Source organism: Triturus cristatus, chromosome 9 (assembly GCF_964204655.1).
Source record: "Triturus cristatus chromosome 9, aTriCri1.1, whole genome shotgun sequence".
Taxonomy (NCBI): Eukaryota; Metazoa; Chordata; class Amphibia; order Caudata; family Salamandridae; genus Triturus; species Triturus cristatus.
The window spans coordinates 26,643,757-26,667,519 of record NC_140592.1 but is presented as its reverse complement, the minus strand read 5'-3'; the positions used below and the strand labels follow the sequence as shown (position 1 = coordinate 26,667,519).

General features: G+C 44.6%; 1 protein-coding gene across 3 annotated transcripts in view; it reads right to left on the bottom strand.

Moving 5' to 3' along the window:
* IL17RE (interleukin 17 receptor E) overlaps nt 1-23,763 on the bottom strand; it is a 147,987-nt gene that overhangs the window by 46,788 nt on the left and 77,436 nt on the right. For 2 of the 3 annotated variants that reach the window (XM_085624286.1, XM_085624287.1), the window contains 2 exons: nt 7,230-7,382; nt 1,988-2,094 (listed from right to left, as the gene is read on the bottom strand). In XM_085624286.1, coding sequence (XP_085480412.1) covers nt 1,988-2,094; nt 7,230-7,382 — 260 coding nt within the window. Of the gene's footprint in view, nt 1-1,987; nt 2,095-7,229; nt 7,383-11,038; nt 11,106-23,763 lie in introns of all 3 variants that reach the window. The other variant, XM_085624285.1, reaches the window with a different exon arrangement.

Sequence of the window (23,763 nt, the reverse complement as noted above, 5' to 3'; positions counted from 1 at the left end):
TCTCTCTCTCTCTCGTTCTCTCTCTCTCTCTCTCTCTCTCTTGATCTCCCTCTCTCGCTCTCCCTCTCTCTCTCTTGATCTCTCTCTCTCTCTGTCTCTCTCTTGATCTCTCTCTCTCGCTCTCTCTTGGTCTCTCCCTCTCTCGCTCTCCCTCTCTCTCTCTCTTGATCTCCCTCTCTCTCTCTCTCTCTCTCTCTCCCTCTCTCTGTCTCTCTCTCACTCTCTCTCGCTCTCACTCTCTCTCTCTCTTAATCTCTCTCTCTCTTGGTCTCTTTCTCTCTCTCTCTTGATCTCCCTCTCTCTCTTGGTCTCTCACTCTCTCGCTCTCACTCTCTCTCTCTCTTGTTCTCTCTCTCTTGATCTCTCTCTCTTGGTCTCTCTCTCTCTCTCTCTTGATCTCCCTCTCTGTCTCTCTCTTTCGGTCTCTCTCTCACTCTCTCTTGCTCTCACTCTCTCTCTCTCTCTCTCTCTTGATCTCTCTCTCTCTTGGTCTCTCTCTTGATCTCCCTCTCTCTCTCTCGGTCTCTCTCTCACTCTGTCTCGCTCTCATTCTATCTCTCTTGACCTCTCTCTTAGTCTCTCTCTTGATCTCCCTCTCTCTCTCTCTCTCTCGCTCTCTCTCGGTCTCTCTCTCACTCTCTCTCTCGCTCTCACTCTCTCTCTCTCGATCTCCCTCTCTCACTCTCTCTCTCTCTTGATCTCTCTCTCGCTCTTGATCTCTCTCTCTTGGTCTCTCTCTCTCTCTCTCTTGGTCTCTCTCTCTCTCTGTCTCTCTCACTCGGTCTCTCTCTCTCTCAGTCTCTCTCTCTCTCTCTCTCTTGATCTCCCTCTCTCTCTCGGTCTCTCGGTCTCTCTCTCTCTCTCTCTCTCTCCCTCTCTCTCTCTCTTGATCTCTCTCTCTCTCTTGATCTCTCTCTCTTGGTCTCTCTCTCTCCCTCTCTCTCTCTCTCTCTTGGTCTCTCTCTGTCTCTCTCACTCGGTCTCTCTCTCTCTCTCTCTCTCTCTCAGTCTCTCTCTCTCTCCCTCTCTCTCTCTCTTGATCTCCCTCTCTCTCTCGGTCTCTCTCTCAAACTCTCTCTCTCTCTCTCTCTCTCTCTCTCCCTCTCTCTCTCTCGATCTCCCTCTCTTACTCTCACTCTCTCTCTCTCTTGATCTCTCTCTCCCTCTCTCTCTCTCTTGATCTCCCTCTCTCTCCCTCTCTCTCTCTCTCTCTCGGTCTCTCTCTCACTCTCTGTCTCTCTCTCTCTCTCTTGATCTCCCTCTCTCTCTCTCTCTCTCGGTCTCTCTCTCACTCTCTCTCTCTCTCTCTCTCTCTCTCTCTCTCTCTCTCTCTTGGTCTCTCTCTCTCTGTCTCTCTCACTCGGTCTCTCTCTCTCTCTCTCTCTCTCTCGGTCTCTCTCTCTCTCCCTCTCTCTCTCTCTTGATCTCCCTCTCTCTCTAGGTCTCTCTCTCACTCTCTCTCTCTCTCTCTCTCTCTCTCTCCCTCTCTCTCTCTCTCTTGATCTCTCGCTCTCTCTCGTTTGATCTCTCCACAGCTGTATTGTCTAGCCCCCTTGAGGTCATACAATACATTTCCAGTTCTGGGCATCCATTTAACCGCCTGGTGCATTATGGGAGTTATTTGCTTAACTCACAGCAAGTGAACCGATTGGACCAGATTCTAGTGCTTTGTGAAGCAAATCCCGAATACCCTCCAGGAAGAGGAAGTCCTCGGGTAACTCTGGACGTGGCCTCTCCTTTGTAGCCTTCTAGACCTCAACTCCCATCATGAGTTGCTTCTCAGGAAGTCTCTGTCCCAGCTGCATGGCTGCAAACACTTTAGGCCACCAGTGCCTAGACTGCTCCTCTAGGTATTCTGAATGTTGGGGTGCGTGTTTTCTTACTCCCACGGTCCAATAAAATACCAAGTCATCAAGGACAACTTGACTAGCACTCACTGGCACTCACTAGCACTCACTGGCACTCACTAGCACTCACTGGCACTTACCATCTCTGGCACAGAGGTCCTGTTCTTGTTCACAATGAGAAACTCCCTGGAGTGATTGGAGCTCGTGTCCAGGAACTGCACCTGAAACCCCTGCAGTCTGGGAACCCCTGCAGAGGACACAGAATAAAAACAGAGTGGGGCTCAGTGAGAGGGAAGCACACTCTTACACGGACAGATGTGCACCTGCAAAGTAGGTGAAACTGTGAAACGACTAAAATACAACTGCAGCAGGAGGGCAGGCTGTGTTCCCCTCAAGCAGGTCTAATCTGTCTAACCCAGGACCCAGAACATAAGTTAGCAAAGTTCAGGCACCCCAAAATATGCAAATGTATGGTGTGGACCTGAAATATCGAGAAGGGAACATTGTGGTTACCTTCATATCATAGTCAAAATATTGAGGACGAAAATATTACAAAGGAAAGGATTTTTTCCTAGAATATATCCAGAAACAGAATGTGTGGGCGCGCAGCTTTTCAAAAGACCCCCAGTGTTCGCCTTCAGCGATTCTACTCACAGCTCAGATTGGAACACTGTTCTTTACTCACTCCTTACTGTACTCAGTGCTTTGATGATCTCACTCAGTGATCTATCTCACGCTAAGACTGACGCGACTTCAGCATCATGCGACACTGGCGTGTGGACAGCAGGACTGGAAGTGAGGTCTGGATGGGTACAGAAGCGCAACCTTTTGGGGTGCAGGGTGGGGGGGGGGGTAGTCAGGCAGTTAAAAAGGCCACCTACAATGGGAGACGGTTGACGGAGGACAGAGGCCCTGATCACAACCTTGGTGCTAATTCTGTTTTAAGCCATGCAATACCTGCCCATGCCCTAAGCACAGGGGTGCTCTATGCTAGTTAGCACATTGGCTCCTACCCTCTACTATTTGCCCATAAGCTAACCGCAGGAAAAAACAGGCTGGAATCTTGTTAAAAAATAACTTAATATTCTCTTAGCACCATAAATACCATTAAATTGGGAGTTTGCACTTAAAACAGAATGAGCACCAGGTGCTGAGCAATTGCGTGGCGGACATCGAGCCACTACCTTGACGGACACAAAGGAGAGGAGTACTGCTTAATTTGTAACAATATCAGTGCCAGGGGCCCCATCAGGAGGCCACTGCACCTTGCTCCACCCATGTCCCCTGCCAGAGCTGCCAATGACGACACCAACACAGCTACTAACATCCACTCCTACAAGGTGACAAGGAGACTATTCCACGCCCCTAAAGCTATAAGAATGGTTTCGGTGGCGGGTATCTGTCATTGTGAATGTACACTGAATTCATAAACAGCTGTTTTTGTGCTCATCTCTAAATTAGACAGACTGTGCCACCGTGTAGCAGAGAGTCGTAAGCTTTGGTGTTGACAATTAAGTGCCTTTCCTGAGCACTTAGGAACCATCAGCACAAATTAAGCCTTGGGGAGGTGTAGAGGCAACGGACATGGGACACGGACAAGCAAAGTGGACACATGTGGCAGGGAGAAAGTAGGAAATACTAACAGGGAAACAGGCACGGCTGGTGCAGGTAAGAGCGGGGCGGGATGGTTGGGAGTCAACAGACAACAACAAGGTAAACTTAAATTGAAAAAAAACAAAAACACTTCCCTTGTGCTCGCCGCATCTGCGAGCACAAGGTAAGCGTTTTTCTTTTTTTAAATTTAAGTTTACCTCGTCTTTGTCTGTCGACTTCCCCACACCCGCCCACCGCTCTTACCTGCACGGGCCGTGCCCGCAGGGAACGTTTTGTAATTTATATCATTAACCCCTTCTCTGCGGCGCGAATTCTGCCGCAGCGCTGGGGGGGTTTGGGGGGTTTGCGGCGCCGCCATGCTCATGACGGAACCACGCCGTCATGAGTCACGGGCGAGCTGTGCTCATGACGGCGTGGTTCCGTCATGACTCCACCCACTTGCGCTAATCGCCCGCACAGGTGGGGAATCAGCGCCGCGTGGCCGGAGCGGCCGCCAACGGCCGCAGCATGACGGAACCACTCCGTCATGAGCACACGGCGCCCGTGGCTCATGATGGAGTGGTTCCGTCAGAAGCATGCAAGGGGTTAATATATAAGCCAGGAACTCTTTCACAGGAGAACCCATTTTTATTTTAAACATGAAACAGGAAGTGTCGGGAGAGACCTGGCGGACACTGTGGTGATCACCGAATCTGGCATCACAAAGTTCCCGGTGTTGGATCCACTGCGTCATACCGACACACTTTCCTTTAAACAGAACAGGCAACATTTATCAACAGTTTGTGCTGCTGCAATGTCAACAACTGTGACGTGAACCAGCACAAGGTGCTGATTTATTATTTACTTTCCAGCACAAAACTTTATTTGCACTGTAAAGTTGCCTAAAATATGTTGTGTCGAGTGGACTTCTCATAGGCGGGACAAGGGCACTCCTACACAACCACCTGTGGTTCTTGACACAAAGTCCCTTCTACCGACATTTTTAGGCAGGGCTTTGCGACAAAAAATATGCCTTTGAGGCAGGCGCAAAGTAGAGAAAAGTGTTCTTCCTTCAAACTTTACGTGTGCTGCACTTTAAAGTATGTCAGTGCGTGGTATTTTGTACCGGAAGGTCATTCTTCCAGTACAGAACTGATGCTGAAGGTGAACATCACACTTCCCCAAGCTCTATGGAGCAAAGTCGCATGCGTGGCTCTAAGAATTCTAATTGTGTGTCAGAGCTTGGGGAGAGAGCAGCAGCGCCATATCTTAGCAGATGTGGCGCTGTACTGCTGTCGCACGCAACGCAGCACCTTGCAAAGATTGTCAAAGGTACAGAAATGGAAGGGTGCCTAATAACAAACAGCCTCAACGATATGAAACGCCAAATAAGACATGGAAAGAAACATATAGTATGAAACAGAAAGGTATTTGCTATACACCCTTCCAAGATTAAAAAAGAGCCCTTCTCTGCACTTTGAATCAGACTATAGTGGTCTTTTGGCTGAAATGTTGAGCTAGTCGGCAACCATGAAGGTCACCCATTGGCCCAAGGTTCATTCCATCACGTGGACTATTAACTACCACAATATTTTGGTAGTCTACTCTGGCTACAATATTTTTGTGCCTTGATTTATAAAAGTTGATATTCAAACAAACAACTGTTCGAACTGTAGGTCCGAGCTGACCATCCTCGTTTGGAAGTGACGCAAGCAAACACTCCGTGACGGCGAGCCTTGTTACTGCATACACTCAAGCAATACCTTAGACGTACAAATATATGCAAAGGGTTACGTGATCTCACATGACCCTTCTTCAAAGGGTCATATTAGGAAAGGTCATTCGAGGTTACAAAAACTCATACAAAGGGATATTAAATCTAGCTTTATTTGTGTTGGCCAATTCAAAGAACTGATCTGCGCTGCAAACTCTGCGTTTGTCCCTGTGTCAAGAGAGCCTGTGGGACTTGTTTGCACTCAAACAACTTAGGAATGAGCTCTCGCTTAGTTATAGTCTGTACCTGGTTGTTCAAGAGCAACAATGTCCACAACTTTACCTTACACACTTCACAATATGACGTCTAGTTTTTGTCTGTAACATGAAAATGTACTCTGGGGCAACAGCTACTACTGTACATATTTATTTAATGTCAGTGTCAGTCCTATTTGGATTTGAAAAGTAAACGCTCAAGCAACCGGACAGGTAATACAAATATGAATAAAAAAACGCAACCTGAAGTTCTGCGGTAACGGTACAGACTCACCATTGAACCTCCAGATTGGTTACAACAAATACAAACATATAAAGGATAAAGTAACCCCTGTCATACATTATAAGGATATTGCAAGTCACCGAGGCGTTCCATAACCATATAGAGGAAAGAGGCCTAAGACTGAATTCTTATATAAGGTTATGGAACTCTGAGGTGACTTGCAATATCCTCACCACGTATGCAAGGATGTACTTTATCCCATATAATACATGGTCACACCATCACCTTTCCCACAAGCCACTTTAAACCTTAATGTGTAGTTCTTTCATATGGAAAAGCGAGCATGTGTGCAAACATGAAGAATACAAATAAAACCTCTAGTGCAAAATTAACACATTCAACATGTGTTAGGTATTTGCTGCAAAAAGATAATAGAAACAGTTCAATGCAAGTCTGTTTATTTAAAAAAAAAAACTGCAGTAGCTTGGAACGTGTAAAAACATGCAGAAGGATTCCAGCTTTTCTCTATCTGAGGAGTGCAAAACTAAACATATTGTCTTTGCTTTTCATTGTAAGCTATTAAAATAGAGCAAAATAAAGAAAAGCAATGTTTCTTTTTGTTGCTTTAAACAGCTGCTTCACTTATGCTCTGTGATCTTACCTGCCTTTCACCCCATCTACTGCCTCTGGCAACAGGGCTGTGGCGTCTACTGTAATAACTTATAATAGTCGAGTTCCAACATCTTTTCTGTATATTCGGTGACTGAGTGTGTCACTAGTCGCCGATTAGAGCGTGCATTAGTACAGGGATTACAGAATCCCGTATAGTATAGAGTTGATAACATTGTTCTACATAAAACTGCAGAAAGCGTGCACGCCACGATCTGGCTTACTATAACTGTGGGCTTGGGCAGCAGCGAAGCGTGGGTTGCCAGTGCCCGGGGCAAGGTAAAATATCCTTTAATTTTTCTTTAAAAATGTTGCACCCCTTAGAATGCCCCATGCCCCCTTAAGAATTTTGTGCCCGGGGCAACCACCCCTGTGCCCCACCCATGCTATGGGCTTAGGGATTGGTTGTGTAGAATAGAAAAATGTTCTGCAATAGGAAGTGTTGCTTTTGATGTTAAGCCTGGCCTCTTGAGATGGGTAGAGCAGCATCCCACACAAGGATCCCGCTCCGCCAGACACATAAACGGGCCCCATATAGTAAGGGTAAGTATAAGCAGGTAAGTACAGATCTCCTGCTGAGTATGGCAAATCTAGATCTACTGATAAGTGCTTACCATCACCATATAATGGTAGTCAATATCCGGTACTCGATAGCTTGGCAGAAAGATAATTTGTCATTCAATGTTGCGAAATTCAAGCATACAGAAGAGAAAGTTTTGTTGCAAGCCTGTTTTGTAACTCATGCGCACTTCTTAAGATCTCTCCTATGGGCAGTGCTTGCAAACTGATATCGCGTACCATGCAGGGTATTCCAGAAAACTATCCACATCATCCCTCCGTCCCCTCTCCAGGCATGCAGGGAAGCCCTTACAGTCTAAACACAAACTTCCATCTCTTCCTTCCGGTACCTGATGTGTTCATGGAGATGCCGAGCCGGATGCATGGTCTGCACACCGTCCTGGGCAGGCACAGGGGGACGGTGGACAGGGAGAGCTCAGGCGGAGACACGGTGGGTCCTGGAAACAGGTTCCTGTGAAGCTTCACCCTTGGAGAGCTGTTCCCTAAACACAAAGTCAACAACCAGTGTGAGAAAGTCTGTGCAGACCTCGGAGCTGTTAGTCAGGCACAAGATGGCTGCCACAAAGGAGCAAGCCAAGCTGGTAGATACGGAAACGAACTAATGTGTTTGTATGCCTTCCCCATTGCTTGATGTATTTTAATGAACTCAAAGTCACGCTGGACAGCTGATAAAACACACAGGGGATCTAAAGGGAGAGGTTACTACCGAAGTGTGAAAGCATCATCTGCTAAGGGGTGAAATTCAGCAATTATCTACACTTCCAAAGTTTCTCACCTTTATAAAAAAATAGCATTTGGGTAAACTTTCCAGAGAAATAATCTTGAAAGGAAGACGCATATTTTTTGTCCAAAATCTACTTAAGCAAGATCGGTATCACTCTATTTTTTTAACCTTGCAAATTTTGTGAACTTCAAAAACTTTTGGAAATATGGAACAAGGCTTGCAGAAGGACACACATTCTACCCTCAACCCCTCTTTTAAGTGCACAGACTTGAATTTACTTTTTGAAGATTAGAATTCGCCAGGAAAAAATAAACTAAACTTGAATATGATGTGTGATAAAATCGGAAAAATTGCACAGTTGTTCCACACATAAATGTGCTGGACATAGTCACAGTGTACCATCCTTACCTGGATACCACACTCAGAGTTCAGACACACAGTTGCTGTTTCAAGTGAGTACCACACATCTCGAGTGAGGTGTCAACGGCCTGTAGCATACACACGCCTCACCCACAAATCGTGAATGAGAGGCAGACATCTCGAGTGAGGTGTGAGCGCCCTGCAAGGGGCACACATCTCCTCCACAAATCATGAGTGAGCAGCACACATCTCCAGTGAGGTGTCAACATCCTGCAGCACGCACACATCTCCTCCACAAATCATGAGTGAGCAGCACACATCTCGAATGAGGTGCGAACACCCTGTAGCATGCACATATCTCACCCACAAATCATGAGTGAGCAGCACACAACTCGAGTGAGGTGTCAACACCCTGCAGCATGCACATATCTCACCCACAAATCATGAGTGAGCAGCACACATCTCGAGTGAGGTGTCAACACCCTGCAACATGCACATATCTCCTCCACAAATCATGAGTGAGCAGCACACATCTCGAGTGAGGTGTCAACACCCTGCAGCATGCACATATCTCACCCACAAATCATGAGTGAGCAGCACACATCTCGAGTGAGGTGTCAACATCCTGCAGCACGCACACATCTCCTCCACAAATCATGAGTAAGCAGCACACATCTCGAGTGAGTTGCGAACACCCTGTAGCATGCACATATCTCACCCACAAATCATGAGTGAGCAGCACACATCTCGAGTGAGGTGTCAACACCCTGCAGCATGCACATATCTCACCCACAAATCATGAGTGAGCAGCACACAACTCGAGTGAGGTGTCAACACCCTGCAGCACGCACACATCTCCTCCACAAATCATGAGTGAGCAGCACACATCTCGAGTGAGGTGTCAACACCCTGCAACATGCACATATCTCACCCACAAATCATGAGTGAGCAGCACACAACTCGAGTGAGGTGTCAACACCCTGCAACATGCACACATCTCCTCCACAAATCATGAGTGAGCAGCACACATCTCCAGCGAGGTGTCAACATACTGCAGCACGCACACATCTCCTCCACAAATCATGAGTGAGCAGCACACATCTCGAATGAGTTGCGAACACCCTGTAGCATGCACACATCTCCTCCACAAATCATGAGTGAGCAGCACACATCTCGAGTGAGGTGTCAACACCCTGCAGCATGCACATATCTCACCCACAAATCATGAGTGAGCAGCACACATCTCGAGTGAGGTGTCAACATCCTGCAGCACGCACACATCTCCTCCACAAATCAAGAGTGAGCAGCACACATCTCCAGCGAGGTGTCAACATCCTGCAGCACGCACACATCTCACCCACAAATCATGAGTGAGCAGCACACATCTCGAGTGAGGTGTCAACACCCTGTGGCATAAAGACACATCATACTAGGAGCAGATTATGGTCCAGTACCCGTGCACCTAATGCTAATCACAATACCAAATCAGGGGTAACTGTTCCAACGGTGGAGGTGCTGCAAGTCACCTACACACAGTTAGGAGAAGAAAAGAAACGCCAAGAGGATAGTCCTAGGTCTAAAGCCCACTAGTAAGAGGCAAGCATGCCTTGTCTCTTGTTGTCCTCGCACACCCAGAAGGATGTCATGCTTCATCATCAGGCGTTTGTTCCTCATCGGGCCAGCGCTGCAATGCCCTACGGGTCCCCCGAAGGGTCACTTTGGCAGAGATCTTTTGATTGAACAGCTGTCAGATGAGTACGGGTGGAGTCCTATGTGGAAAGTGAGAGGGTGTGTGAAATAAACTAAATTGCAGGCAGGCGGGATGGCGGGTAGGTGCTGAGAGCCAGTACACCGATGGAAACTCCCGTCAAGGTGCGGGTTACCTCACACGCTAGCCTATGGAGCAACTCTCCTCATATCTTTAGGTTTCCTCAGGAGCAGCACAAACTATTTAGTTTTAGCCTATCTGTAGCTATCCACAGACGTGGCCCGCCCTGAGTTAGTAGGGTTTCTCGACCCCAACACTCACTTTCACTGTCACATCACGGTTTTATGGTCCTGATGAAGCGCCACGGATCTTTCTGACCAGTGAGGCGCGAATCACGTGGACCTTTGAGTTACTTGGGCACATTGTGTCTGTTGGAGTAACTCACAACCTTCAGGGTCTTTTATTCTGACAAGGGTACCTTCACATTATATTTATCTACTTCTGGTATTACTAAGCCAGCTTTAACTTTTCACACACCCTCTCACTTTCCACATAGGACTCCACCCCCACACACCCGCACTCATCTGACAGCTGTTCAATCAAAAGATCTCCGCCAAAGTGACCCTTCGGGGGACCCGTAGGGCATTGCAGCGCCGGCCCGACGAAGAGCAAACGCCCGATGATGAAGCATGACATCTTTCGGGGTGTATGAGGGACATGTGCTTGCCTCTTACTAGTGGGCTCTAGACCTAGGACTCTCCTCTTACCGTTTATTTTGTGCTCCTCCCTGTGTGTAGGTGACTTGCAGCACCTCCACCTTTGGAACAGTTACCCCTGATTTGGTATCATAAAGATGCATCACCCACAAATCATGAGTGAGAGGCAAACATCCAGTGAAGTGTGAACACCTTGCAGTGTGAACACATCTCATCCACAAATTATGAGTGAGAGGCACACATCTCGAGTGAGGTGTCAACGCCCTGTAGCATGCACATGCCTCACCCACAAATCATGAGAGAGCAGCACACATCTTGAATGAGGTGTCAACGCCCTGTAGCATGCACATGCCTCACCCACAAATCATGAGAGAGCAGCACACATCTTGAATGAGGTGTGAACACCCTGCAGCACGCACACGTGTTATCCACAAATCATGAGTGAAAGGGACACGTGACGACTTGCGGAAGGTTGCAATGGGAATGGACTGTGTGCATCAGTCATACTAGATTAATGTTTAACTTAGTAAGGGAGGTCAGTGAAGGGCGCATTACTAGACTTGCTTCGTCATACAGCGTATCCGACTCACACGCAGCCCCGTGGTCCCGGAACTAACAGCAATGCCTCACCTTGGAAAGTCAACTTCATCGCTGGTGTCTTAAAAGAATGAAGGTGATACTTACTCAGTTTGTAATCCTGCAACACAAACAAAAGAAGATATTACTTAGATATCCCGAGATTCTCTTTAATCAAGCATTGCGAAGATATTCACAACAGGTTTTATAGACAAGCGTATGATTGAAGCCATGGGTTGCAGAGGGTGAGAGCCGCCACAGCACACCACCAAAGTTAGAAGGTGAGAAAAGCCATGATAGAGCAGTTGTCAACAAGTGTCGATGAGTCCTGAGTATGGGCTGAGTGTCTCAAACGTAGATGTCAGTATCACAACGAAAGCTGCAATAAGGCCCCTGGTAACACCTGAGAAGTGACGTACAAGCCATACCTCGCCATGAACGTCAATTCACCAAAAGATCAGGGGTGGCGGAAGTGACATCACATGCCATTTGACCTTTATATTCACTCACACACACACATGCTGACACATAAACACAGAATCACACAAACACACAATCTCCCCTGCACGCATGCATACAGCATTCCTGTAAAAACATTTTTTACTTACCTCTGCTGCCATGGAGGGTCATATTACATTTTTTTTACATAAATATTTAATAATATGTTATAATTTACTATTAGTGGAATAAAACAAATGACACAAAACAAAGAGATGAGTGCCCCAACCGATATCCATATGGAGAAGATGCCCTTGTGTTCTTGGCACTGATTTTGCTACCTCTGAGGCCAGGGGTCGCAAATGCAATGTCAGGGATCACAAGGGGCAAGCCAGGGGTTGCAGCTGCGACTCCTAAATGACATCCAGCTACCCATCTGAACCCTGAGTCTGAGGTTCACAAGGAATTGGACTTTGGGCATGAATGATGTTTGAGCCCAATTTCGAATTCCAAGTTGTGACAGATAATCACCCTCCCAGGCCAGCACAAACGCCCGGACGGTGCTTAATTTGTAAAACTATAAGTGCCAGGGCTCCCGTCAGGAGGCCACTGCGGCCCGCATCACTCATAGCCCCTGCCAGCACAGCCTGTGACAATACTAACACAACCACTAACCGTCACACTCCTACAAGTGTGATAGTTCAGACTATTCCAGGCCCCCAAAGCTAAAGAATGGCTTGGAAGCAGGAAATAGTCATTTGTAATGTGACAGGAATTAATAAACAACTGGTGTTGTGCTCATCTCTCATCTAGACAAACAGCGCCACCATGTTGCACACAGTAATAAGTGCTGGTGTTGACAATTAAGTGCTGGTGCCAAGCACCGAAAACCACTGGCTTAAATTAAGCACCGCTGAGGTAGAACCTGCAGGTACTTCGTAGAGAAAACATGTCCATAATGGGCAAAATGTGCGGGTTTTACATGAGGTAATACCATAAACACACATTATTCCCCTTTCTAACCTACAAAACTTGGAATCCGGTGGAAACAAATGCAAGGTGCACAAATTGTTTTTCTATTCAAAAGAGGGCCCACGTTTATTTATTGGAACTATCTAAGAATGCACGTCATATCTCAAAAAGTGGCACTACTATCAATTCTATTCAATGTTATATTTAATCTATATCAATCAAAGGAGGGGTCGGAAAATACATTTCACTGTAGCCTTATATTTTACACATCACAGCACTCATCGCAGTACATTATATCCATAACATTTCTACAAATCTCAAGAACTAATATACAAGTTTTTCTGGTGTTTACATTAAAATACATAACGCGTGGTCTGGCACTGACAGAGATGGCTGCTGACGTGAACCGCGTCCCTCGACAGCCCTGAAATGACATTACGGGTTTGTCAGTCCCTAACTGATGTAATTCACAGTGGAATGCCGCCAGCTGCTTTAACATATAATATTTACTGCTCTCCATGAGGGCTTTCAAGGTCTTTTCCTCCTTCAGATGTTTCACAGGCTTCTGAGGGAACTTTATTTACATGGGGAAAGCATGAGCTGCAGGTCCAAGCATTTCTTCTGAAGACAAACAGGAGGAATTAAGCTTGAAATGCTGCCATGATCTCTAACAGAGAACTGTTCTGTCCAGTCTTGCTCCTATGCCCTTTTTCACAGAAAGTTTATGAGCATATATTCTCTAAACATGTCAAATGAATTCTCCTTAAATTAAATGCTGTTTATGGCCTGCTCGCCTGCTTTGGTTCTCATGGTGTGCTCCACTGAGGCTTCGGGGGTCAATCTGGGCTTTTCTTTTTTAAGCGATGAAGCTTGTGATGCATAAAGACATTTTAATTATGAGCCCTGACATGCTGCTGTTTGCTGTGACTCTTGGTAGCTGCATGCTAAGGGGACTAAAACAGGGCCTGGAAAGTAAGGGTGGGCGTAATGTGCGTAAGGGACCTACGCGGAGAGGCATGGAGATGGAATCAATCGCCACACTCTCCGCATAGTTCCGTTACGCACATCCCGCCTCCCGCCTTCCGCCCGCCTCCTGCCCACAGTATTAAATACATTAAAACATCAAATTTTAAATAACCTTACCTTATTGGCGGCATCCCCGGGCTTCAATCCTCTTCCAGCGCGTCTTCTTCTGAGAACGGTGCATGCGCTGGAGCCCGTGCATCTGCATTCCTGCCGAGGAAGGCGCATGCGCGGGCTCCCGCATAATCGCAGTTCCCAGAAGAAGACGGGATGGAAGCCCGGGGACGCCGCCGATAAGGTAAGGTCATTTAAAAATTGATTTTTTAATGTATTTAATACTGCTGGCGGACAATTTCCGTTATGCCCCGAGTGTGCGGAGATTTGCCCTGTTTCTCCGCCTATTATCACGGAAGGCGGAAGGGCAAATCTCCGCACATTCCGTGGGCGGAACGGAATTGTCCGCCCACCCTTATTGGAAAGCCTTTTTACTTTTCTGAGATATGTAAAATCAATTTTTACAGTATCAGAATTTCAGTCCTGCATTCTCTGCATGTGTATGTGAATGTGTTTTGACTACTACAAGTTAGCCACATTATACAGTTTTTACAGCTCGACTGATGTACTCGGAGTTTTACTTTTAGCCAGATACTGCTTTCCTTGCACGTCGTTTATTTAGGTCATAATCTGGTACTCCATCTCTGAAGTAAATGGGCATCATTTTATTTTTTGCAAGTCCTTTCTCACTGACACCTTCCTAAACCTTTGTCCCTGAATGCCTGCTGGATTCTGTCTTTGTATACTTTGTAGTACTCTACAACCTCGACATTCATCTATGTGTACAATAAATTTCATCCTACATACTGCAAAGCCTTTGAAGTCTCCCTTAAATCTAATAAAAACAAATTCAATTTATATGCTTCTTTGTGCTCATTCTTAGCTCAACATCCTTATGGTGATACTCTTATATTTGGTAAACTTTGAAGCCATAAATAATAATATTTTATTCTTCTTTAGCTGTACCCTCACCTTAAAAGTGAAGTTATATCTGAAGATCTATAAGGTTGTATCTTGTGCCAGTGCACCTTTTTGTACTATCGAGCCACCTGTGGTGCTAAGTCCCAGCTGTCTTGCTGATATAATTCTGTTACTAATATTGATTGCCCAATGGATGCATTGTAGTATATTTGTGATCAGATTAAATAATCTGAAACAATATATTTGATAACTTTTAACCTTCTATGGACAGAGCAGAGGGCATCATTTTTAAACAAAAACAGAAAATGAACAACAACAATGCTTCTCAGTTCATCTGAACGCAAGGTACGATCCTGACTCTCGAGTGCAAAACCAAAAACTGCAAAGAACGGTCTTCTATAAAATATTGATTCGTCTTCTAGCCCTGTACTGGATAACATTCTCAGCAAAGGTGTTGGTCTTCAACTATTCACAGACGCCACAAATATGAAACTTGCAACAGAATAGAGATATGTGAGTAGCTAATGAGAAACTTATTCTGTGAACAAAAGGTCAGTAATGAGCAAGATGTATGCAGTAGAGTCGTTACACTAGAATCTGGGGTTACTACAGTGTAGAAGCAGACGGAAGAAATGGAGAATAGAAATCATCACAATAATCTGAGACTTTATGGTCTCCCAGAGGCAGCCGGGAGGGATGAGATTCTAAACATCTTAAACCCAACCTTTATCTTATATTTAAACATCAAAGCTTTATCATCTGGTAATCTCTAAAGAGCTTATTGATTTGGAGAGAAGCCACTGTTAAATGAAAAACAGAGAAAACCTAGAGGAATTTTTATATTATTCTTCTAACACACACGAGTCATGCAAGTTATCCAAGCTCAAAATGTTAACTGATAGCTGACCTGGTCTCATAATAAGTTCCTCATAGCTCAAGATCTAGCAAGGACCTCTGCATATTGAAAAAACAAATTCTTATCCATGAGGCCAATTTTACGATAACAAAACATAAGATATGGGTTAGTTGATCCATGATTCTTTCAGGTCACCCACAATGGGGAAACATATTCCTTTGAGTACCCAGACTGACTTAAAGGCTATTTTGGAGTATACAGGATGGAAAAAATTAACATAGTTCAGGCTGGTCTCAATTAGCTTCAGGTATGTATAGTTTGTTGTCTAAATGTAGGAGTTAATGCCGTTGGGTGGCTTTCTTCATGATATCAGCACTCCGAGCTAATTTGTTCTTTATGTGTTTTTTCACTTCCGGGGCTTTAACTTCGAATTTCTTTCCTAACTTTTTTATTGTTGTATTATCTTTCCCTTTGTGCTTTTTTTCATTAAGATTACTTACTATTTTCATTTTATTTTTTTCTCAGCTTTGCAGGATATATTATAATTACTTTTAGCTGTCTTTTTGATTCTTATTTGAGCACTTATCTGTACTCTCAATACCTTGTTCAAAATGTATAAATGTTTGCTATTTTTCTTTCTTATGTACATTATTAAGTGATGTCTTAATGCATATACATATGTTCCTTCATTGCTACTGTGTTTAATGTAGTGTCTTGGAATGTAGGGGATATAGGTAACCTCGTAAAATTAGAAAGGTTTTACCACATTTATCCAAACTAAATGTATCAATAGCACTTCTGCAGGAGTCTCACTGTAATGACATGGAATCTCTTAAATTAAATAATCTATGCATAGGTATTTTTTTTATTCACTAGCTATAATCGCAAAGGATGTGTGGTAATTTTATATCACAGATATATAAAAGATGGAGTAAACTAACAGGAACATGGCGATGACTGTAGATGGTTTCTCTTAGATGCTCTTTTTAACTATCTTAAATCAATATGGATCAGCACACAATGATCCAACTTTCTGGAACAATATGAAATCAAAAATGGCCTTGGTTGACAACAAACATTTATCATGGCAGGTGAAAGTAATCAAGTTTTTAACTCATTTCTTGATAGGAAATATAAGTATAAATGTGTCCCAGATAGATCACATAAAGCATTTAAAACTGAAATCAATTCTAGGGGCATTTCTGATTCATGGAGAATTTTCAAGAATATATATTTCCAAAATCTCATCAAATCAGAAATAGAATCTATCTTTATACATGACCATGCACCTGTAATAACACCCATTTATCATATTTGGATATCAAAATCTGATGGAAGATGGTGCTTTAATAACATTGTTTTAGCTGATGATTTATTTTGCAATGAATTCTTAATGTTCATGAATTACTTTTTTATATTAATAAATTTGACAATACGTCTGTATTCAATATTTGAGATACATGTGAAGCTGAAATTAAAAGCTTATAGTATTGCATATGTGCCAAAAAAGTCTTCTTCATATTTTCCTAGATATTCTTGCAAAATAAAACCAGGTCATTAGAACATTTGTATTTTATACTGAAATCCACCCAGGTGCTCTCTCACATTTGTTGCTGCACTCTTTGAACTAAACAAAATAGCAACCCTGGGCCCAGAAATATTCTTTTAAGGCTAAAGAAAAATATGTTGGTGGGCAAAATAAAGCTGGCAAAATATGAGCAAACTATTTACCATTTTTTAAAAGTATGTGAACTTATTGAAAGCATATTAAATGGCATTGATAATACACTTTCTGTCTTTGACAAGGACATTTCTGAAGCATTTTAGCAATGTTGTATTTTTTTTTATACAGAAGATACTCATCCCTCCCAATGTGTACTTGAAAATTACTACTTTAACATTCCTAAAAATCCTTATAAGGCAATATTACTTTAAAGGAAGTCAAGGGAGTCCACCCTCAAGAAGGCTGAAGCTCCTGGTCCGGATGGACTTTCAATAGAGTTCATCTCCCAATTTTCTGATGCATTAACTCAAAAGTTGCTTCATCTTTTTACCTCTTTTATCTCTGAAGGGAGTACCAAAGGATCATTTTGGAACTGGAAGCCAAAATAACTACGCTTATTCACAATCGTTGATAAAGAGCATCAGTTCTGTAGGAACATTATGCCTGTATCCTCGATAAATAGTGGCTGTAAGTTTTACGCAAACATATTGCCGATCAGTCTGTAGTCCTTTATTCCATCTATTATCAATCTGATCAATCTGGTTTTATTAAGGACTGGATGTCCTCCGACAATGCTAAAGGCTTCTTAAATATTATATTAAAGCATCGTCTTTTATACAATCCTTGGCTGTCATCCTATCACTTAATGATGACGAGGCTTATGATGGTAATAATTGATCCTTTCCGTTACTTCAGAGCTCCCGGTTGAGGGGACGAAGGATATTCACTCATGTGAGGGCAGGTGGCCGTAGTGATATTCTGTGATCCCGGCCCCAGATTTTCCATAAGAACCAGTGGAATGCAAGCAGAAATAGTTCTATTGTCACGTGGTTGCTGAAGTGCATAAGATTTGATTTTGATCCAAGGAGGGAAGGACGGCTAACAAAGTGATTATGAGAAAGGTATATTTTGCAGAAATCAGGGCTCCATCTGGGCAGTGTGGAAATGGGTGATATTTATCTGACCTCTTAATTAATAATACCTGTGGGTCGGTAATTACCAGGTGCTGTATTCCTAGTAAATTCCAAGATTTTGTTCCTCACATTTAGGTATAACATATGAATCAGTGCATCATGTTGTTTTGCGGACATTTTCACTAGATTAAGTTCACCAGGTCATGCCTGGTGGGAAATGTATCATTGAAAAGTGGACTGTTCACTACTTACCTCAAAACATGTACTCCACAATTATGCGGAAACAGACCTTTAAATATAATTCAGGATTTCCACAATTACAGGCTACGATCTGCATTACAAATTTGGCAGAATAGAGTCGGTTATTTACCGCAAATGTAAATGCCATTACCCCAGGGACAAGTATTTACTAGGTGTAGTAAATGCCTACTCTTCGGAGTTTTCGACTTGGAATTAAGGCAAAATATGCATTTTTTGTTTTAACACACTGAATTCCACATATTTTGGCTTTTTTTCTAGGCTGCTTTCCCCAATACATTTTGGCAGGTTGGTGTACTGAAATCCATCATGGGAAAACGGCCAAGGTGTGAGAACTATTTCACAACGTGTAATTTTATAACAGGTTTGCAAAGGATTTAAAATGTAACCCTGAACTTGACATAGGAGCATGGGTGCTTTTGTCTTCCACAATTTCCTTGTGCTCACAACAGGGGGAACAAAGGTAAACTAGAGGCATTTTCTAGCTCACCTGGATTCGATTAGAGACAAACTTATCTCACATTGAGTAGAGGGAAAGCATGCACTGGTAATCAGGAAACTTTGAGAACAACAAATATGGTAAAGTAAACAAAGTTTCACCTGCAGAAAAAATATTTGGACCCCCTCTTGCTTCAAAGTGTAATGACCTACCCTCCCCTCCTTAGGGGCCTCATGTAGGTAGCCAAATACCAGTCGGTAACGGCCGATTTTCGGTAATTATACCGTTACCGACCGGTATTTTGGCTTTTGAGATGTAGGGCCTCATGTAGGTAGCCAAATACCGGTCGGTAACGGCCGATTTTCGGTAATTATACCGTTACCGACCGGTATTTTGGCTTTTGAGATGTAGGGGGAGAATTTCTGTATTCGGAATTTACCGAATCGGTAAAATTACCGATTCGGTAAAATTACCGATTCGGTAAATTCCGAATACAGAAATGAGATGTAGGGGGACTGTGTGGTGTGTGTGGGGATTCGTTATTTACCACCAACTAATAGTTGGTGGTAAATGACGAATATGTGTGTAAATGCAATATTTTGCCCGTAGATGTGTGCAATGTGGCAGACACACATGCCCTCAGGGCATGTATGTGTGCCACATGTGCACACATGGCCGAATCAGGGGTGCAACAGGGTGTCAATGTGACACCCTGCCACCCTTGCATGTGCTCCCCCATTACCGAATCGGTATTTACCGATTCGGTAATGAGGCATACCTTCCCATCAATGGGAAGGTATGCCTCATTACCGAATCGGTAAATACCGATTCGGTAATTACCGAATTTTTCCGAATCGGTAATATTTACCGACCAATTACCTACATAGCATTTACCACTTCATAAATACCGAATCGGTATGATTCGGTATTTATGAAGTGGTAAATGCCAGCCCACCTACATAAGGCCCTAGATGTTGAAATACCGCTGAGGCAAGAGTGATGCTATGATGCAGCCACACGGAGAACAGAGATTCTAATGAGAGAACAGATTCTGTAAGAAGTTCACATTAGGTGGAGAATCCATGACCTTTACCTTGCACCTGCTCTCGTCACTCTTTATGGCCCCACCTGCCCATCAGTGGCATCCATAACAGGCTTGCCATATGCTTTGCCGTATCTTCCTGGTCGCTCTTAACTGGAACCTTTGGCTGATGCAGGCACTGTGTGGTGCCAGGTCTAAAAGTCCCTTCGCTCAATAACACTCGCGCGCTGCAGTCAGTAACACGCACGCTGGACGCTGGGTGCTAGAAGCGCTTGAGAAGCTTTTTAAATTGGGGAAATCCTTTTAAAGTTTGATGATTGTGACACTTGATACTAGTTTTTAAATAATATTTGTTTTCTTGCACATTGCCTACTTTGCACATACCTGGTCTCTGCTCAGCCCGTCCCCGGTCCGCCACGGCTGTTTTGCCGATTGTTGCGGAGGGACGTGGCTCCTCCCCCCTCCCTCGCGCATTTCCGGGGGCTGGATTCTGCACATAAGCAGCAAACAGAGGACTCGCGCGCTGCAGTCAGTAACACGCACGCTGGACGCTGGGTGTTAGAAGCACTTGAGAAGCTTTTTAAATTGGGGAAATCCTTTTAAAGTTTGACAATTGTGATACTTGATACTAGTTTTTAAATATTATTTATTTTCTTGCACATTGCCTACTTTGCACATACCTGGTCTCTGCACAGCCCGTCCCCGGTCCGCCACGGCTGTTGTGCCGATTGTTGCGGAGGGACGTGGCTCCTCCCCCCTCCCTCGCGCATTTCCGGGGGCTGGATTCAACACATAAGCACCATGCTTAAGCAAGCGCGCAGCGGACGCGCGCCGATAGCGCGCCGAAGGTGCGCTAAAGGCAAGCCCGTCTGCGCCCGTCCGTGCTCGTATCGCGACTAGCGCTAGCCACGCTGTCCAAAAGATTCCTTCAGTTGGAATCGTCTGGTTGAGAGAGGAACTACTTAGTTTTGCCCGATCGGGTTGTACTAACCCTTCTTGCATAGATGTCTCCACGTGGGGTGGGAGGAAGGACCGCTCGAGAGACTGCTGTGATGCCTGACCCTTCCGCATGGAGAAGCAACCAGGAAAAGGGGACAAGAGTCTGGGTGGTGAGGGGGCACTATCAGTAACAGCATTCTGCATGATTAACTGCAGGTCTCTACCAAAACATACAGATGACGTATGGCTCAACTTAGAAGTTAACTCCTGGGATATTATGTTTCAGAAATGTGGCTAAAAGATAGCTCTAATCCAGACCTTGGCCTGGCTATCCCCGAGGGCTATAGGATGGCCATAGCTAATCGGCCAAAACAATAGACGTGGGGGTGGATTGGCAGTAATCCTAAGGAAGGAATGGGAAATTTCCTCAAGAAAAATCAATTTGGTAGGGTCCATAGAGGCAATGTCTTTCTGTATCAGAGTGTCCCCGACTTTTTCGTATGCAGGTCTACTGGTCTATCGACCTCCTGACTCTCCGCCTTCGCATTGGCAGGAGCTGTTTGACATTATTGCAGGCCTATCCTTAAAATATTCCAACTTTCTAGTTCTTGGGGACTTTAATGTCCATATGGACAAAGGGAACTGCCCTTCGGCCTTACAATTGGTCGATACTCTTTCAGGATTAAACCTGACTCAGAGGGTGTCTTCCCCTACTCCTGTAGCAGGCCATATACTAGACCTGATCTTTTCGAATGATCCCACCCTCAAGGTATTGGACCCTCTACCATTGACCTGGACGAACCCCCTACTGGTCCCCTTTACTCTAACAGGTCTGATGAAGACCAGTCAGCCCAGTCTGGACTCTGAAGTCAGAAGAAATTGGAGAAAGGTTCTACCTGAGTCCATGGGTTTAGAACTGCAGAAAACGCTCCCTCTACTTACAGGAGATTCCAATCAGGATGTATCGGCCTTTGATAATTGGATTACCACAGCTCTAGATAAAGTAGCCCCCTTGAACACCATGAAATCGGCTAGAAAGAAACCTACTGCTCCCTGGTTTTCGTTAGAACTCCGTCAGGAGAAAAGCCGCTGCAAACGTCTAGAGCGGCAATGGCAGAAAAGGTATGACGCCGAGGCCAAAGGCACATACAGAATGGCACTAAAAAGGTTCCACAAATTAAAACGTAATGCCCTGAAGGAATACTTCGCAGGTCAAATAAAGGCTTCTGACAACTCGTCAAGAGAAATTTTTAAGATTGTGAAGGGCTTTTTAAAACCACAAGTCTTGAAAAGTACGATTGCTCCTTCAGTGAGCTTATGTCAAGATGTTGCTACTTTTTTTCAGACAAAAATTCAAACCATTTATGCCACTTTTCCAAAAACAACTACTCCGCGGCCATCGGTTGATACTTCGCCGACAGTTCAGCATGGGGAGTGCTGGTCGGAGTTCCGTCCGCTAAGTCCAGGTATCTCTTTGTTGGAGCTGTGCAAAGTTAAGTCGGGTTCCCCAGCCGACCCTTGTCCTCCTAAGTTTTTTAAAATCCTTGCACCTTGGCTGAACCCCTTACTTTAACTCTATCTGGAACTCCTCTTTGAAAATAGGTACCTATCCTATTAAGTGGAAAACTGCGTTTGTTCAGCCAATCCTGAAGAAAGAAGATGCAGACCCAGCAGACTTAAAGAATTTCAGGCCGATCTCACTTCTTCCAGTGCCAGCTAAGGTACTGGAGAAGGAAGTTCAAACACAACTGGCCGAATTCTTGGAGTCCCATAAACTTTTTCACGATTCACAATCAGGTTTCAGATAGGGCTATAGTACCGAGACGGCCTTGCTAGAAGTGGCAGAGACAGTTAGGGAGACGGTGGACCAAGGTAACTGTGCGATGCTAGTGCTGCTGGATTTATCCGCAGCATTTGATACGGTGTCGCACCAGATCCTCTTAGAAAGACTCGCCTCACTGGGGGTGATCGGAACCATTTTGAAATGGTTCCGCTCCTTTTTGGAGGGACGATCCCAGAGAGTGCTCCTCCGCCCGTATGTGTCCTCTTCTAGCCCTTTGATATCTGGAGTTCCGCAGGGCTCAGCCCTGAGTCCCTCCCTTTTTAATGTTTATTTGGCCCCTCTGGCCCCTATAATTGAAGAACTAGGGGTAAAGGTCATCTCCTACGCTGATGATACTCAGCTTGAGTTTTCCTTTAGGGAACACTCAGAGGCGGCATTCATTAACTTCAAGAGATGTCTACTGAAGGTGGCCTCTTGGATGACTGATAACTGTATGAAGTTAAATGCAGATAAAACGGAGATACTCTTTTTTAACCAACCTTCCCCCCCCCAGGTCAGAACTCTGGTGGCCTTCTGAACTGAACCCTCCCCCGGTGCCGGCAACTTCAGCCAGAAATCTGGGATTTAAATTCGATGCCAATTTGTCCGGCAAATCCCAGATAGGCCAGGTCTCCTCCGCGTGTTTTTGGAAGCTAAAAGCCCTGAGAAGATTCTTGAAGCTATTACCGATTAACTGTAGAAAGTCAGTAGTCCATGCATTGGTCATCTCTCAGCTGGACTATGCAAACAGTCTATATATTGGCCTGCCAGAGTATCTTAGCAGAAAATTGCAGGTCATACAAAACGCGGCAGCAAGACTTATTAGGAATGTCCCTTTTCGCCATCACATCACTCCTCATCTCCGGAGCCTACATTGGCTACCGGTAAAAAGGTGGATAGAGTTTAAGGCACTAACCCTGGCCTATAGAGCATCTCGAGGCTTCGGTCCAACATACCTTAAGAAACGACTCCAGAAATACCACCAAACTAGGGCACTTTGTTCAAATCATCAGGAGTTACTGGTGATTCCACATTTTAAGAAATCTAGGATTGGTGGCAGGGCCTTCTCGGTAAAAACAACCATGTTATGGAACTCTATACCTGAACATCGGCGGAAGTCCTCATCAGAACGTGTTTTCAGGAAAACCCTGAAAACATGGCTGTTTGATCGGACTTAGCACTTTCCAGTGCCCCAACTACATTTCTGCTTATGCTGCTAGCGCCGGGAAACCTCCGTTGGAGGTAGCTGCGTGCTCTATAAATTACAGTAATAATAATAATAATAATAACATTTCTATACATTTTGTTATGTATCCTAGGTTTGCCTCAAAGGAGATAGTGCAAAGCTGGTAAATCCTTAGAGCAGGAGGGGGCGGGC